At 38.1% G+C, this 19,782-nt stretch overlaps 1 protein-coding gene across 6 annotated transcripts in view; it reads right to left on the bottom strand.

Moving 5' to 3' along the window:
* NEK10 (NIMA related kinase 10) overlaps nt 1-19,782 on the bottom strand; it is a 116,715-nt gene that overhangs the window by 60,293 nt on the left and 36,640 nt on the right. For all 6 annotated transcript variants that reach the window (XM_069771088.1, XM_069771059.1, XM_069771074.1 and 3 more), the window contains one exon: nt 13,308-13,383. In XM_069771088.1, coding sequence (XP_069627189.1) covers nt 13,308-13,383 — 76 coding nt within the window. The remainder of the gene's footprint in view (nt 1-13,307; nt 13,384-19,782) is intronic.

Genomic DNA, 19,782 nt, shown 5'->3' with positions numbered 1-19,782 from the left:
TGTTATAATGGTGAAAAAAAATTTGTCTTATATCAAGTTAGAATCTCTCCTGTTTCCGTGAACGTCTATTTTCTCAGAAAAGGGCCAAGACCACCAATTTCAGTCCAAAGAATGAGAAAATCAAGGGTATGCTTGTGTTTGAGCACCACTAAACTACTGCAGGATAATTTGTGAGGCCAGTGTAAAACACCACAGATCTACTCTATAATCAGTTCTCTGAATCACAGAAAGAGGGGAAAAAAAAACACAAGGAAAAAAAAAAAGAAGCTGCTCATCATCAGCACCATCCCAAAGGAGAAAAAAAAGAAAAATAGAAAAGCAGTTGCTCCTTGTCACAATTTTTCTCTGGATAGTTTGCTGTAAGCTACAGATATGCATTCAGTATTATAGCTTCATAATTACCACTAAAAGCAATGGAAGAAGAAACAAGAGCCACAAAACTGACAGTTTGAATAAAGAGCTTCATGAACACTGCTGAAAGCTATTTGCATTTCTCACCTACAAGAAGAATTCAGCACAAGCCTTTTGGGGATATTCTGTTTATCCCTTGAGTGATGAAGCTGGAACAGGATTTTCAATCACTAGTTAAAAATTTTGCCTTCACAGTTTTCTATTTTGAAATGTATTGCCAAGTAATTCTATAATAATTTATTACATTGTCTTCTAACTTGTATACATTTTTCTCATTACAAATTATGTTAAATATTTTTGTAAAATATTATATATATAAAATTTCTTCTTCACAAAAGACACCTTTTCAGACATCCTAAACCTCTGCTGATGCCTATAGAAAAATTCATCATTTCCACCATTTTTTAAATGTATGGGGGTAGGGAAGAAATTTACCACCTTCAGGTTGCAATTTTACGGTGTAATAAATCATCTTGCCACCAAGTGGGGAACATAATTTTTAAATGGGTGAAGTCAGCCAAGAGAGGTAACTTTCATGTGTATAATTGCTCTCTCATCAGTGTAATCTCAACAGTTTCATTTTCTAGTCCAAGCACTGCCTGTCTCTGCCCAGAAAGCTCTGCTACATTCATATAATTTAGTCTATAAGAGGCAAAACCAATCTGAGGTCAGTGACAGGCCATTAATAACTGTAGGATACAGCAGACTATGATAGTACCTCCCTCACGTTTTTACTAAAATCTTAAAAAAAAAAAAAAAAAAGCCTGGTTTGATGTGGAAGGACAGTTTTCACTGCAAATAGCAGTAAAGTTGGTAATCTGTCTCAATCTGAAATGTCAATGAGCACTGAGAAATGTGTAAAAACAAGATCCCAGTAATAAACCAGTGTAGCTCTCAGCTACAATGCTGTTGATCAACAATGGAGAGAAAACACTAACTTACTGCCTTCTTTCAGCACATATTTGGTGTCTCTCTGTCTAAAATAGAAGCAGATGTTTTATACCCCACCCTTTGGGGTTTTTTATTTTACAGTTTTGAAAATAAAGATACAGACATCCAGTTAACATTCAACAACTGATTTGTATTTCTTTCAATTTACAACCTTTAGGCTTTTATGTGTGCTAACATTATACATTATTGCTTAGAGATGCCAAATATATCAACTTTGAAAAATAATTTATGGCCTCTAGCAGTGTAATAAGACAGTGTTCTAGAACACATGAAAAACTGCCAGCAATTCACTTCTAATTCACCCATGTCATATATTAATACAAATCAAATCACATTTTTTAAAAAGTTTACTCTAGTTCTTTACACCTATTGCTTTGTTAAACAAAAACAAACAAACAAAAATCTTCTTCATACCTAAATCATTAAATATTCAAGGCAGAAGCATGTTCAAAGCACAAGGTCCTCTTCCTAATGCCCAAGTGCAAAGAGTCACTCACCCCTACTTTTTTCCCAGCAAAACTTGGAGCACATATGAAGCTGTGAAGGCCAAAACAGCCTCACATGTGGTAAGTTGTTTAGGCTGTTTCAAATATACAGTTTGAAAAATACTGTAAGCCAAGATGTTGGTTTGCTCCTGCTGCTCCCAGTCACTCTTTACCACCACTCTCTGCTCTGCTGTGCCAGCACAAGTACCTCTACAGCTGCATTATGTGTCAGACCAAAAACCTGATGCACCTGAAAAATAATCTAAATTATTTTTCAGCCAGGTCAGTTCTCTAATCTAGTTCATTATCATATGTTTATGCAAATGCTTGCATTGGCCCAGGAGTGGTATGTCTGGTTTGGGGGGTGTGGTTTCCACTGTTGTTTTTTTTTCCTTGAATCATTTCATCAACACAGTTTATATCACTACAAACAACTGGTACTGGCAAAAATTTGGGAGGCTTTTTGTAGGGAAGACAGATACTAAATATAAGTGTCAAGAGGCCAGCTTTATAAATATAAAAGCAGCTTCCACTGAAACACAACTTTCAGTTTTACTCTTAGTTCATAACGCTCAACTGAAACTTCTTTTTTACCTTTGCTAAGTAAGAAAAATTTAGTCAATCAAAAAATAACTAAACCAAGAAAATGTATAAAAAGCTTCAGCATATTTCTTCTCAGTTCCTCCTTCTGAGCATAAAGCCTATATAAAAAGCTGCTGAAAAGAGCAGAAGAATTTTATTGTGAGGACTTCTGTGCTCATACTCAGAAGTAGAAGACCAGCAAGGTACATTCAACTACTATGTGTTCTCCCATCTTTGAACTCTGCACTTTTTCTGCAAGAGCATACATCTCTGGCAGTTAGAATATTCATGTATTTATCTAACAGACTTCTTTTTTTGTGGCAACTTTATATTTTCACTGCTTTTACACATAGGAACCTTTAGCACTAGTGAAAACAACTTCTTTCTGAATCTCATTGCATAAGCGTCTTTTTTAAAAGTATCTTTAAAACTGAAGGATACATTTCACTGATGTTCACCGAGTATGCTGCCCAACAGACATCCATATCTAAATGTTCTCATGTTTGAATACATGGAAAAGAACATGCTCCAAAAATTCCCAGACATGGCAATTGCATACTTGCTGGGACACCACTGGGCAATTTCAAAGTCTTCTGCTTAAGTATCAATGGCAGCAGGTAGAACAAAAAAGCTGCCAAGAATTCTTATAACGTATAGGCTCATATGTACTTGAAAGCATGGCAGACATCAACATGACAACTTTGTTCAAATATAGTTATGCCAGAAACAGTGTTGCTAGATGGATAAACCAATCTATGCTTAATTTGACAACGTGGAACAATGAATTAAACTAAAAAAAGCATGACAGTATCTGTCCTATCTAAACTGAACTACTCTACAAGTAGGAACACTGTCACTGATCTTTACATATGTGTGTGTGTACATGTCTATGTGTGTCCATATATATATGTGTGTATACATATATACACAGTACTACTCAAAGATACATTTTGGGCCTCTAGAATTTTCCAGCCAGAATGGGATTCTGTGAATACTTCATTTCAGAAATAAAGCAATTCGGGAGTGCTTACAGCGTACAGTACTATTGACTAAGGATGGCAACAAAAATTGGGAGAACTCTCAACATAATGCAAGGGCCAAGGTTATCAATATTTAAGTATCCTTTACAAGCAGACCACAAATATTGGAGTTTCATGGGTTTTTATGCACATTTAATGCAAACTGAAGGGTTTCTATAAACTTTTTAAAAGTTAAGGATCTATTTGTAATGCTTTTTCCTCCCATTAGGATACATCGTGTAGGCATATTGGGAAAATACCACACAATTCAGTTTGAATTTGGCCTTCTTGTCTTTACGCTGTACCTGTTGATCTGGAAAAAAAACTTGCTGGGAGTCAGTGTGTAAAACTACTACATGTTTCTAGGCCTTCACTTTTTAAAAAACTTGTTTCAAGGACAATTTAAAAATCCTTGCAGGCTCTATTAGAAAAGGTGTTGTTTATAGCAAGCTGCTTCTTCCTTCAGTTGTCTTACTATTACTGAAGAATGTCATGAAGTATCACCTTTCATACTATAATGAAAATACAGTTATCTAATCAAGCTCAAAATGTGCGTAGCTGTTTCAACTTTTTTATGTATCTAAATTTTCAAGATTATCATATGCATCTCTGAGTAAATTATAAGGACAAATCACAGTATCGTTATATGTAGTTTAGTGTTCCACTATTACATAAAGAGCCTCTGGGAGGCTTTAAACAGAAAAACACATTAAAGTTCTAATTTACACCTATTATTCCTTCAGACACATCGTGGAACAAAGTCTAAAACAACAAGAGGAAGCTAGATTCTGAAACTTATAAATAAAATTTCCCTCCAATGTGATATTCCATTTATATTATTAAAGGCAAGCATCACTGCATGGTCCACACATCTGATGTTCTTATTCATATAAAAATATCTAGCAGATTGTCAAGCTGACAGTTTTAACAGAAACGCTGTAGATAAATTGTATCTGTAAGTTATAGCAAAGTGCTATCCGTATACATAAAAACTGAAACATTCATATTCTAAAAGGTACTCATAACAGGCATCTGACAGATACTTCTAATAATTGATTCCTTCCAACCAGACGTCTTTTCCAGTGAATTATAACTGCAATTTCCTATAAAATGCTTTGAGGAATTAGCCTTAAGTCTGTAACTATACAAACAGCTCGAGAAAATAAAAAAGTTTTTTCCTTTTATCTATGGAACAGAAATCTGAACACTTAAAAAATGGTACACGATTTTGCTTATTGAGCTCTATGCCTTTCAGAATGAACTTAACTCAGTGCCTTTCTCCAACTAACCCAGCTTATCAAGAAATTGCATGAATATTTAAAATTGAAAGGGAGACATGGAAAGATAAGTATCTGCAGGAAGATGACCACAAGCAGTACCAAATCCGATTCTACAACAACTCTAAACCAAAGCTATATCTTTAATAACTGATTTCATGTAAGGTGTTAATTTCACCTAAATTTAAACTCCTATAAATCAGATTTATTCTAAGCTAGTGCTCCAGATCCCTCTGTAGCAAATGGAGAGAGAAAGGCACTTCAAGTGGTTGATTCATCTCATCCTAAAATAGCTGTTTAAGATAGATGGGATGAAATTCATTATTGAAGTGTCTATTTTTTCTGTTACTTTCAGTAACCATCTAGCTTCTTGAATTGAATAAGATGCTTATATATAGTCATTAAAAAACTAGGCAAGATGAATCCCAGCCACACAAAGACTAGTTTCTGACAGTAATGTTTCTCACAGTAAGGTATGAATCAGATGATTTGCAAGTATTTGGATCTGCTGGAACCTAGTATACAAGATAATTAACTAATAACTACTTTTCTGTCTAGCAATCACATTCAGTATGGATTAAATGTCAAAAACCAAAAAAGCAGACAGGTGAAGATTTTACCTGAAGAAGATGGTAACTTCATTGTCTTCTTTTATATAGGATTTAAAATTTCCAAATCTAAATAAAGTCTGTTGATCCAGATGGCTGCAAAAACCCTCATGAAAGTCAGTAGATGAAATATGAGCACATGGTCATAACATAATAATCTAGGCATAACTTGTTATATATTTTAATATTAAACAAAGAATTTATTGCTTGATGCCTTACTTACAAACACCAGCTGGAAAACTAAGGCTACATGGGAAACTGTGCAAAGACTAAAGAGAAGGAAGGAAGATGTTTGAGATATCACCTCATTCTATTCAGCTCACTCCCTAACCACAGTAATGGGCACCCTTAAGAAATTGGCCAGAAGCAAAAGAGGATAAGTGACCTAAACTGAACTGTCACATGACCCTGTGATGAAAAAAACATTCAATTCCACTATTTTCTTCTCTAAATTCTCTCTAAAATTCCTTTCAGGAATAAACTAAAGCCTTTATCAACTCTTCTTGAGGTAGAAAGTAGAAAGATAATACTGTACATGTTAATTTGTAAATAGCAATCAACAAAACCTACCACAAATTACATTTACAACACACTCCTGCATCTCCCAATTTAATAACTAGGCACTTTGATGTCTATAAAAATACAAGACTACTTGACTGCAGTTGGGATCCTATAACTAATTCACTGCTACATCCCTGGATAACACTGTACTACCTCTTTAGTCATAAAATCATTGACCCTTGCTTGTGCAGCTCAAGTAGTGGAGGGCCCAGACATTGAGCAGTAACCCAGGAAAAGAGCTTTCTTCAGCAGAATAGATAGCAAATCCAGATATATACGTCTGTCTGAAATCATGGGGTATTTAAATTCAACCTCCTTATGACATTCCTGTAAGCAATGACCAGCTGTAACCAAGAAGTTTGAGGACTCTAGGTATGGAAAACATCAGCTGCCAATGTGAGTAACATAATAAAAGGCAGTTTAACTCCACATTATTAAGCCCACAAAAGCTAATCAAGTATCAGCAAATAATTTATTTTTACCTCTCCCCTCTTTCACTCAAAACAGAATCTTTCATAATGTCTGTTTTAAATAAGACCAGATAAGATTAGGGATGCAACTCAAGCAGAAAATATGGTCACTTATGGTAAGAGAGGAAACAAAAGGAAAGACTATAGGCTGGTCTGCTTGCAGATCACTCAAACATTAACCTCTTGTTCATTTAGAAGGCATCAATGCCCCTTTATTGCTTTTCTTAACCAGATGTCTATCCTATTTCTGATTCTAATTATTTTCTTTATTTCAATTATTCTAGAAGAGTATTACAAACATTCAGCCTCCTACTTGTTAGTCAATTCTTGACGTGGCTGTTCTTTCAGTCAGATGCCTAGCATACCTCATGCTGCCTCCAGTAATTCTTAAGCCATAGCTGGCCTGTCATTCCTTGAAATAGACAGTGAATCTACTACTGCACAAAATAGGAAAGGGTAAAAAGAGGAGAGCAGATGCTTAAGAATCCAATATTAACATTTCTCTAATGAGACATGGCCACTTATCACTCTGGTGCTTATTCTAATAATGTCTCCATAAAGTCCAAGAACTCTATTCTGTTACAGTGGCATGTGCTTTCTCTCATTCTAACATTAAAGTTATTGTAACAACAAAAATCACCATTCTGTGCAAAACTCAGCTGTGAAAAAAACCCAAGAAATAGTATAAAAGAGATGGAATAAGCCAAGGAAAGACTAAGGCAGTATGAACAATCCTTGACAGAGCTTTGAAATCTAGCTACTATGAAAAAGCAAGCAACTGAACAAAAGCCACACCAGAAACTAAAGCCCAAGACCCAAGTGAAAACAGGAAGTAGCTTTAACTGACCACCAAAGACATGGTAAAACAGCAAACACACTATTAAGGAAAGATCAAAGACAGCAAGATGACATATAATGGCACTAGAAATTGAAGCAGCACACCATATACCAAGCAGCAAAGTAAAGCAGAACAAGAAATAGTAAAGATTTAGAAATGGTAAGGATCTGCCAAGATACCAATACAGCTGACATCTAAGTGAGAAGAGAATGGGAAAAAAAACAGAAAAAAAAACACCAAAAGTATTCTAAGTCCTGCAGTTCAGATGTCATAGTAACATCGTTCATCTAAATGTAGCTCATTTGACATTACTTGAAAGAAAAACTAAAAAAGAATAATTCTAGCAAGCAAATACCATTAACATTGGACCAAAAGACATTTACAAGCTCATAAATTAGTTTGATGAAATCACTAATCTTATTCTAATAAAGAGTGTTCATTCATTATTATTATCTCTTCCAAAGGGATTATAACATAATAATTAATATACATTAAAATAATTGTTATACAAGTTCTACAGGAAGAAATATTTCCAAGAAGTACATTACTGGTTTATAACCTGTTATGTTCGTAGAACAGTACTTTTTTTAAGATAGCACTTTAAATTCATCATGGAGTCTACAAAATTATTACAAACAATTTTATTTTTTTTTCAAGCATTAAAGTAACTCTTTAGAAGCTAGATCAGCACTACTCACTTGTTAGAAAACAAGTAAAGAAACTAACCTGTATGTTTTCACACTCCCTTTCACCAAGAAAACCTATGCTATGACTTTAAGCTACTGCTAAGCCTTTGTGAGTAAAACAACTCTTCTCTTCTTCGGATAGAAAAAAAATCTGTATGAACTAGTCCATGTCACTTTCAAAGTGGCCTGCTTTCTTTTAGTCCAAGATTTTTTTGCGTTCTCTCCTGTCTAGTATTAAGTTATGTCTTACGGTGGGAGGTGATCATGTAGCATCAAAAAGCAGGCTAAAAATTAAGTATGTATGAAAGTACAACACACTCCCTCATCTTAAATTGTCCTTCCCAACACAAAAATGCTTTAAATAAGTGAAAATATTATCATGTCACCAGAATAAGCAATGAGGAAAAACAGCTATTACAGATCTCTGCAGGAAATCATATCACAATATTGATTTATGCAGTGCTCTCACAAGATATGGTTTTAAATAGAAGCAGTGACCAGTACTAGAAAAGAAATTTGGGTAACATAACACAGTATGCAGACTGACTATGTAGTCCCTCAGCAGAAACTAAGATCAAGGAATATTTTCTCCTCCACAGCACAGAAGATGGACACAAGTAAAATAGTACCTCTAATTACCACAAAAAATGAGAGTTTCCTCAAAACACCACAAAGAGAAAACACCTCAACTTTAGCACAAAAAGCCAAATCTTACATAACATTGTTCTGTGTATCAGTTTTCCAACATTTTAGAACAATTATGTTTCAGAAAGTTCAAGTTAGTTCACCAACTAACGTGGAACATTCTCACCTACTTTTTAATGATACATGACAGGTCTGCTCTTCTTCACAGTTTCCCAACAGCTTTTCAAGATCAGTCAAGTTCTCAAGGAATTATGATGGGATTCTCTATTCCATCCCAATTCAAAATTTACTTCGTTTCCCAGAGTTTTTCTAAAATTTCTGTATACATGTAAAATTACAAAAGCAGTTATCGGAACCATGACTCAGCTAACTTTGACTTATCTCTCTTGATCTGTTGTTGATACATCCCCTTCATAAGTTACAATCCTTCTTGTGAAACAAAGAAATGGCAGGTATACATAAAATGAAACATCATTCTCTATAACCATGTACAATTTGCTGTGTCTCTTCTGGGAAGGCCTTTGAGACAGCAGGATAATAAAGACTCTGTCACCACTAACTTGGAGTGGATTGTTTCTGGTGACTTATGAGCTGGCAAAAGACTTCAGAATTCATTACCAATTCCCTAAAGCAGTCTTTTCCTCAATTTTTAATGTATTAAGTGTAAACACATCCATTTAATACATTTGGTGTTCAAACATACACATTGCTGGATATTTTAATTCAAGGACATAACCAATTAAAAGGAATTTAATTAGTATGATAGCAGAATAAAACCTAGTACAATGTAGAATTAAAAACCATCACAATTACAAAGCACAATTATATAAGCCCCTCTCTAAACATAAAACAATGTCTGCTGTTATTTTATGATGATACAGTTTTTTAAAAATTGCATTAGCAAATTGATTCAGCCAGCCCCAAATTCAAACATGTTTGGTACATATAGTAATACATTTTTATCTGAACCACTCTGCAAAATACTTCCTAGCCAAATTTAAACAATAAGCATCAGATGCTACTTTTGACATTTATTATTTTGTTTCTGTACTATATTGTCTGCTCCAAGAAGGGTGGGTTGCATCTCAAACTACCAAGAACTATTACCCTGTCAATTCAGAAGAAAGTAATTCCTGCCACTCTTGAATGACAATGCTGTCTCAGTTCTTTCTCTTCCTCCTTTCCTTTTTTTTTTTTGTGCAGGAACTAATATTGCTGCTCTTGGTAGATATGCATTCCCAATATTTTGATTATTTTACAGCCCTTCACATCTACTTAAATCATGCAAAAAAAACCCCAAACCCACAAAAATTATCTAGTCCAAGCACTGATTAAGTCTATAGGCTCTGACTTCTGCTTCATTACTTGTGTTAAAATACTCTATCAGTTCACCTCATTCCTTGTGAACAGGTTTCCATATCAAAAAGCCCACTGTCACACACAGTACTAGCCAAGTACCTTGAAGGTGGCATCCAGTGCATTCAGCTGTTTGCAAGGCCTTTTTAACATTCTTAAATTATGACGACATTGGAAAGACTTTAATGCTTTAGCCTGTCATTTTAAATATTACTCAAGCATACATTTTAAATACAAAGACATCAGTACTGTATCCTTGTTCTCTTTTCTGACAGCAGACAGGCAAGGATCACTGCTTCCATGATTTTGCCTGTGGAGTTGAACTGACAAGTAATGTCCCAAAAGACCACTTACTGAAAGACTGCAACGTATAAGTGACATTTTATCCTCATGCCTACATCCAAATAACTGGACAAAGAGGTGGAAAAAGAACTGCCAAAGTCCTAGCTCTGATGTGAACTTCCACGTACGAAGACAGAGTAAGACAATAATAATAAACATGGTATAAGCAAACATAAAAAAAAAAAAAAAGAGTATTTAAATCTACAGAACACTATTCTCAAATAAAAATTTCCTATAAAATGTTAAAAGACTCAAAGACAAGAGCAAAAGAATCCAACAGGAAAAAAAAAGAATTGAATGTAGGTAGGATAAGAAAATTACAACTCATTGACCCTGAGGGCCAACATACAATGTTCCGTCAGGTTTTTCTCCTTGTTGGCAAGTATTTTGTAAATTAAAATTTCTGATGAAAACAGAAAACAATATTATAGATTGTATTCTGTGCAACATTCTTGGTTTGTTTATGTTTCATTCATTGTAGTTTTCTTTTTCTATTCCCTATGCCAAATAAACTTCACTTTATTTCATAGAATCATAGAATCATTTAGGTTGGAAAAGACCTTTAAAATCATTAAGTCCAACCGTCAACCATGCCCTGAAGTGCCTTGTCTACACGCTTTTTGAATACCTCCAGGGATGGTGACTCAACCACTTCCCTGGGCACCCTGTTCCAATGCCTGACAACCCTCTCAGTAAAGAAATTTTTCCTAATATCCAATCTAAACCTCCCCTGCCGCAACTTGAGGCCATTTCCTCTTGTCCTATCTCCAGCCACCTGACAGAAGAGACCAGCACCCACCTCACTACAACCCTCTTTCAGGTAGTTGTAGAGAGCGATAAGGTCTCCCCTCAGCCTCCCCTTCTCCAGACTAAACAGCCCCAGCTCCCTCCGCCGCTCCTCATAAGGCTTGTGCTCCAGGCCCCTCACCAACTTGGTTGCCCTTCTCTGGACACGTTCCAGCACCTCCATGTCTTTCCTGTAGTGAGGGGCCCAAAACTGAACACAGTACTCACCAGTGCTGAGTACAAGGGAACAACCACCTCCCTGCTCCTGCTGGCCACACTATTTCTCATACAGGCCAGGATGCCGTTGGCTTTCTTGGCCACCTGGGCACACTGCTGGCTCATATGTCAACCAGCACCCCCAGGTCTTTTTCCACCAGGCAGCTTTCCAGCTGCTCTTTCCCAAGCCTGTAGCACTGCATGGGGTTGCTGTGACCCAAGTGCAGGACCTGGCACTTGGCCTTGTTGAACCTCATACAGTTGGCCTCTGCCCATCGATCCAACCTGTCCAGATCCCTCTGTAGAGCCTTCCTACCCTCGAGCAGATCAACACTCCGCCCAACTTGGTGTCATCCGCAAACCAACTGAGGGTGCACTCGATCCCCTGGTCCAGATCATTAATAAAGATATTAAACAGAACTGGCCCCACTACTGAGCCCTGGGGAACACCACTTGTGACCCACCACCAACTGGATTTAACTCCATTCACCACAACCCTCTGGGCTTGGCCATCCAGCCAGTTTTTCACCCAGCCAAGAGTACACTTGTCTAAGCCATGAGCCGCCAGCTTCTCAAGGAGTATGCCATGAGAGACAGTGTCAAAGGCCTTGCTGAAGGCAAGGCAGACAACATTCACAGCCTTTCCCTCATCCATGAGGTGGATCACCTGGTCATAGAAGGAGCTAGAACTGGCAATTTATAGTAGTGGAAGCAAGAGCACCAGAAGTCCCTAAAAGAAAACCAACTTTTGACCTTAGAAAGCTGGACAATGAGTAGAAGCAACAGAGTGACTCTGAAGAGAGGGAACAGCAGCTGTTATGTACAAAGGTGTTGCAAAGAAGCTGGAACAAGCCCATGCAGCAATAAGGAATATTTAGATCTGCAACACTTCAGCTGAACGTACTGTAAACATATTTCCTTAATAAAGCAGTAGTTAAGGTAGGCAAAGCTTAACCAATAATTTTGCAAATGGAGAGATCCAGAACTGTGGCACAGATTAGCAATTCCTTAATTGATTTCTGATGTTAGCATTTCAATCAATAGAAACTCTCAGCTTAAATGGGAGGCCCAGAACCCATCAACTGCTATTAGATGAATACTGAGCTTGTGCTTTCTACAATTTAGATTTTTACCCAGAGTACATTTGCTCCCTTATGTTCACAATACAGTTACCTCAATTAACAGGCATGTTTGTTATTTATACATCATGCAACACAAAAATCAATACTCTGTCCTGCCCAAAATTACTTTTGTTTGAGAGAATCTGACATGCATATACTCTCAATTACGTACACTGTTTACATATTGTGGGGAACCTTTTGGATAGGAAATGCGTTCTATTCCATGCTCCTGAGAAAAAAACCCACAAGTCAGTAGTAATCTAGGAGCTTAGGTAGCTATATTGGTACCGCAATTTAATGCAATATGGTTCTTCACTTTGGCTTGCTTACAAATGGGATGCCAAAGGAAACTGCAGCTCATTCAACAGACTGAATAATGTATTGTCTAAGGCAAAATTTTAGAGCAGTCATTTATGCGTTTACTAAGCTTAAATTGCAAACAACTTGTGTCATGCTTTTCCACCATTGAAAATGTCAAACTTCAGCAAATATTTTTTCAGTTCAGTTATGAAAACCAAATGCCTACTGGTCCAAAACAAATCCACTAGGACCAATTTCAAATATTTTTCAGAAGGTAAGTTGTGCATATGTACAACATAACTAAACATTGAAGCCACAATTACATTAAAAGCCATTAAAATTAATTTACATTGTTTACATAGATCTTTTTATAACTTGAAAACACATTTCTTTATCTATAAGGATATAGATAGATGAGTAAGTTACTACACAACCATGGTTACGTCATTTTTGCACCAACTTAACCCACAGTAAATGCCATGTGCAAGAACACGCAACAGCAAAATAGGCAGGCAACCAACTACTGCAGAGTACTGTGTGTGGGTAACTTGCACCTTGTTCCTTACTCCATTGTAATTTGCCTGTCTGCTCCAAAAAAAGTAACCATGAAGATGGAAGTCACTGTACTGAATATTGTATGAAGGCGTACTTACCATGAGTACAGAATGGTTCCCACTACTGATGCAAGTTTGCTGTTTTCTTGCTTTTGCTTTGCAAGCCCAAAGTCAGCTACAATAAAAAAAGATTCACATGTCAATAACCACCCTCTCTGCATGACAATCCATGCTGTTTCAGAACAGCTGAAAAGTTGGGGGAGGGTGGAAAGGAGGTTTGGGAGTCTTTTTATCTTTTACATTTCGCAGTACTGGACAATACTATCTTCCTATCTCCATGTCCTGGTTTCAGCTGGGATAGAGTTAATTGTCTTCCTAGTAGCTGGTACAGTGCTATGTTTTGGGTTCAGTATGAGAATAATGTAGATAACACACTGATGTTTTCAGTTGTTGCTAAGGAGTGTTTAGTCTCAAGTCAAGGATTTTTCAGCTTCTCATGTCCAGCCAGCAAGAAGGCTGGAGGGGCACAAGAAGTTGGGAGGGGACACAGCCAGGGCAGCTGACCCAAACTGGCCAATGGGGTATTCCATACCATGTGACATCACATCTAGTATATAAACTGGGGGGAGTGGGGGCGGGGGGATCACCGCTCAAGGACTAACTGGGCATCAATCAGCGGGTGGTGAGCAATTGCACTGTGCATCATTTGTACATTCCAATCCTTTTATTATTACTGTTGTCATTTTATTAGTGTTATCATTATTAGTTTCCTCTTTCCTCTTCTATTAAACCATTCTTATCTCAACCCAGGAGTTTTACTATTTTTCCCGATTTTCTCCCCCATCCCACTGGGGGGGGGTGGGGAGTGAGCGAGCGGCTGCATGGTGCTTAGTTGCTGGCTGGGGTTAAACCACAACACTCCACATTAATCAACAATTTATGTTTGAATCAGGCCTACCAGCTTCAAAAATATTATAAACACACCTCTGATGCTTTCAATCCAAACTATGTGACCAGTTTCAGGTTTCTATTAATATATTCTAATAAACTGTATGACAATGCCAAGTATCTAATAAGCAGTGATCTAATGCCGAAATTAATGGAAAAAATAATGTAATGAAGTTAGTAATTATTTCACTTTCTTTCAAATTATGATAGCTGGCAAGAGTGGACTTTCTCAGAAATTTAATTTCAAACGAGTACAGGGGGTTGTAATATCTGAATAGTTCATGTTCAAAAATTGCTTTTGGTAAGAAATAATGGTGAATCTTAGCCTTACCTTGTGACAAAAGCTGTAGATTTAGATGATTGTGCAATTACGTGCCTTTTGTGTAATTATCAGGTAGTCTTTCACAAAATTGTCACACAGTCTTTAGAGTTTATATTTTTAATCGAAATTCCATGCTAACAGTTGAAGTTTATTTTTTTCAATTCAATACTCTACTGCTGCCTCAACATAACAATGCAGCTAAGATACATTGCACTTTATTAACTCCAAGGACAGAGAGCAAGAGAAGATCACTGTACTTGTTTAAGTCTGTTAATTAATTTTGTATTCTAATACTACTTCAGAATTGGGAAGATTTGTGTGGTAAATAATACTGTTTAAAATATTTTAAGGCTCCTCTTCTACTGGGACAGAGCCCACAGCATTCCTATTCCAATTTTTTTTACAGTGAGATAGTTCATAAACATTTTAGTTGAAAATGTTTCTACTCGTCAAAAAAAGCTGCAGATCAGAATAAACACAGGTGAGAAAAATTAGTTTCTGTTGGCTCTTGCTTACTGAGAACCTCAAGGGTCTGAAAAGGAGTAGATCTCTCATTCAGAAAGGGCCTCTGAGAAGGCGGCCAAACCTAGATACCTAGGCCACAGATCATTTTTCTTCGAATAAAATATTCAAAGAACAACTAGCTCTGCAGTACTTTGAAAATATAAGTAGAAAGAATGCTAAATTAACAGGATTACTGAGAAGCTTCCCTTTTGCCCTTGAGTTAAGACAGCCCTCAGGCAGTTCACGCCAGGGAATATTAATCCCAAAAGGACCAGAGGTTTTTGCAATGTTGATACTTCCCTGAATTAATTGGGATGAATCATTCTAAATTCCCTCCTTTGGAATCCTTCACATAATATTCTATGGAGAAGGAGTATTAAGATATTACATCAACCAATAAATTCAGTTCCTAGTGCTTGAAAGATTTAGGAAAGGGAAGTGGAGAGCTGGACATCTTGGTTCTGGAAGTAGTACATTGTTTTAATACAACATTAGTGATTATCTGGAAAAAAGAAAGCAAGTGAAAAATCAGCCAGATAGAGTAAATATAGTCTCTTCCTTTTAGGCTTGGGTCCTCAGAAACAGAGGGAAAAAAACCTGTTTCACAGGCAATAACTTCTTCCAAATTCTGCTAAACCATCTTGACACCAGCAAGAAGCTCCTAAATACAACTGGTGCTGCCAGAGCTAAGGAATGTAAAGCACAGGACAATCAGCTTTAAACATAAATGCTTTTTCTTAGCTTTTTCAAGCCTATAATACAGAATTGAATGAAAAGGAACTGGCAAATGTTGAACTGCATCGAACTAGTGAAATTGCTTCTTTTAATTTATTTAGGCATCTGTCTGCAGCTTATAAACTGGTCTACAACTTTTAATATTCCAGGATTCTTTATTTGGTATTTGATGCCAAAAGGTACTACAATAACTAACAAACAAACGAAATCATTTCTGAGAACTGCAAGAGGCCTGCCTCCCATACCATTAAATGAAGATATAACCAAATATAAAGATGACCCTTATTAACTGGTATTCATTATTTCAGCTGTGAACTGAGGCTTGACTAATGAGGACCCATTGCAACAATTCATATTTGGCAATTTCCTGAAACACCTTAACACCATAGCAGTATGTCTTTTAGAAGCTGGAACAGAATTGTGAGAGAAAGATAACTCAGTACTTGCTCAACTTCTTATGAAATTTACCCAAGTGTCAGCTTTTAGCACAGAGAGTGAGCTACATAAATCTTTGATCTGATCTAGTGATTCTTACGATCTTACTGGTCACTTCTAAAATTCAAAATCCTACTTATTAAAGGAATTATTCTTCCTGAACCATCTCGATTTACTACAGTTAATCCATCCAGTGGTACACCAAGCATTAAGACATAGCTCTTAAGTACAGGAACAGGACTTTCCTCAGAAGCTAGACCTAACCAATTCACACATATCTGTGTGAATGCAGATGCATCTGATCACAAGTCTCACCAATTTCAGAATGAAATACAAAACTTAGAGCTTCCAAATATTTTCCTACAGCTTCCATTCTCACACAAAAAAGCAACCTACCAATTAACAGAATTGTTGAGTACTTGCTGGAAGGAACTATATCAATGCTGACAATATCATGATAAGTATCAGTAGAATAAAGGTAGCCAGAGAAAAATGGAAAAGAAAAGCCCTTAGAGAAAGTGAAAGCTTTGTAAACCAGTAAATTAGATGAACCAAAACAAAGGCTGGTAAGATCAAAGGCAAAGAGATAGCACAAAACAGGAGGAAGGGAGAGGGCAGGCAGGCCATCCTGCCACCACCAACACCAGGATGCAGAAGCGCATGCTGCATCAGTCCATCCAAAGTGGAAATTATAAACCCATCTCAGTGATTCAGAGCAAGAGTCTATGAGAAAGATGAGCTAGTATCCCTCTGCCCTAAAAAAGACCAGTCCTGCCCCTCTCTTGTACTGTCTCTGGAAACCAGGTCATCTAGCACTTGTGTCTTGATGAGTTTAGCTCACTTTTTCTAGGCTAGTTTCATGTTGCTTTAATCTAGTCCCAGACCTGATACTGCAGTCCTAAATTCAGTTGTCTACCACTTGTTGCCCTCTGCAGTTTTTCAATTGTCGTGGTTTATACCTACCCAGCAACAAAGCACCACAGAGGTGCTTACTCACTCCGCCCCGTCCCCACTCCAGTGGGATGGGGAGGAGAATCAGAAAGGAGGAAGAAAAAAAAAAAAAAAAATAGAACCTTGTGGGTTGAGATAAGGACAGTTTACTGTGACAATACAATGAGAGAAGTTACAACAACAACAACGGTACTAATAAAAGAACATACAAAATGAGCGATGCACAGTGCAACTGCTCACCACCCAGAACCCGACGCTCTGCCACTTCCCACCCCAAGAGAGAAAGTCTCCCCCCAACCCGCTCCCCAGTTATATACTGAGCATGATGTTGCATGGTATCGAATAGCCCCTTGGCTAGTTCAGGCCAGCTGTTCTGGCTGTGCCCCCTCCCAGCTTTCTGTGAAAATTAACTCTATTTCAACTGAACCCAGGACATTATCCACCCCTTATTCTAAACCATCCACATCATGCCCTGATCCTACACTTTCCAATTAATCACCACCACTTTCCCTGTCTTTTTTATATATATACAAATATATATATATATGTGTGTGTGCTATTCATATGTGTACACCCACACATATGAATGGCATTCCCTTAGTCTATGGGCCATCCCTCTAACGTGACCAACGATTTTATTTATTCCATGACTTTGGGGCTCCATCTGTTGTAACAGTCCTTCAGGGTAGGAGAGATGGTGTGTGGTGGATTGTTGTATGCTGCCTCTAGAACTTGCAGCTGTTGTATTTGGCGCAACCTATGCCCATGGTCTGTGGGTTGAAGAAGTCAATCTTGAAGAAATTGCTGGGTACCAGTTCAAGTTCCATCACTGCTGCACTTCGCTTGGTTTCAAAGTCCATCCTTCAGTCATTTGGGTAACTCTTACTACAATACCCTTGATAAGGCATATAGCCACTATAGACATGATGATATTCAGTGGCAGGTTATTTAGAAATTAACATCATGCAGCCTAATTCACCGGCTATTCTCTCCCAAAATGAAATCTTCTTGAGGTACACATCAAACTTCCCCATCCTGCTGCATCACACACCAAGTGCGCCTAGGTCCTTGAGCAAAAGCAATCCCGCAGATGGGGTTTGTCTCTGCCTGAGGCAGGACTAACCCAGACTGTCTTCCCTAACATACCCTTCCTGCGTAATACAGGGACTTTATCTCCTTCTACAGTATGTGGAAGTCTTGGCTGGGCAGGGCCAGCCCGATTGGCAGATCTTCTAGTATTAACCAACCAGGTGGCTTTTGCTAAATGTGTATCCCAATGTTTGAAAGTCCCACCCCCGCCATTGCTCTCAGTGTAGTTTTTAGCAGCCCCTTGTATCATTTGATTTTCCCAGAGACTGATGCATGATAGGGGATATGATACACCCACTCAATGCCATGATCTTTAGCCCAGGTGTCTATGAGGTTGTTTTGGAAGTGAGTCCCATTGTCTGACTCAGTTCTTTCTGGGTTGCTGTGTTGCCATAAAACTTGTTCTTCAAGGCCCAGGATAGTGTTCTGAGTGGTGGCATGGGGCACGGCATGTGTTTCCAGCCATCCAGTGGTTGTTTCCACCATTGTAAGCACATAGCACTTGCCTTGGCGGGTTTGTGGGAGTGTGATACAGTCAATCTGCCAGGCCTCCCCATATTTATATTTCAGCCATCACCCTCCATACCACAGGGGCTTTAACCGCTTTGCTTGCTTAATTGCAGCACATGTTTCACATTCATGGATAACCTGCATGATAGAGTCCATGGCCAAGTCCACCACTCAATCACAAGCCCATCTATATGTTGCATCTCTTCCCTGATAACCTGAAGTATCATGGGCCCACCAAGCTAAAAATAGCTCACCCTTACATTGCCAGTCCAGATCCACCTGAGCCACTTCAAACTTGGCAGCCTGATCCACCTGTCGGTTGTTTTAATGTTCTTCAGTGGCCCGACTCTTGGGTACGTGAGCATCTATGTGACATACTTTTACAACCAGATTCTCTAGCTGAACAGCAATATCTTGCCACAGTGCAGCAGCCCAGATGGGTTTGTCTCTGCACTGCCAGTTGCTCTGCTTCCATTGCTGTAACCACCCCCACAGGGCATTTGCCACCATCCATGAGTCAGTACACTTCTCTCTTTCAGCAACGTCTAAAGCCAGCTGAATGGCTTTCACTTCCACAAATTGACTCAATTCACCTTCTCCTTCAGCGGCTCCTGCAACTTGTCATATAGGACTCCATACAGCAGCCTTCCACCTCCAATGCTTTCCCACAATGCAACAGGACCCGTCAGAGAACAGGGCATATTGCCTCTCATTTTCTGACAGTTTATTATACAGTTGGGCCTCTTCAGCACACGTCACCTCCTCCTCTGGCAATATTTCAAAGTTTTGCCTTCTGGCCAGTCCGTGATCACTTCCAAAATTCCTGGGCAATTGGAGTTTCCTATGCGAGCTCATTGTGTGATCAATGCAACCCACTTACTCCACTTGGCATCAGTTGCATGATGTGTAGAGGAGACCCTCCCTTTGAACATCCAGCCCAGCACTGGCAGTTGGGGTGCTAAGAGGAAAATTAACTCTATCCCAACCAAACCCAGGACAGCAATGCAGGAATAAAATTGGCATTAGAGAGACAACTCCCTCATCCCCCTAAAATAACAAACCCCCTCATTTTGACTGTTA

This window comes from Haliaeetus albicilla, chromosome 2, assembly GCF_947461875.1.
Source record: "Haliaeetus albicilla chromosome 2, bHalAlb1.1, whole genome shotgun sequence".
In the NCBI taxonomy this organism is placed as follows: Eukaryota; Metazoa; Chordata; class Aves; order Accipitriformes; family Accipitridae; genus Haliaeetus; species Haliaeetus albicilla.
This window is presented reverse-complemented; position numbering and strand designations above follow the sequence as displayed.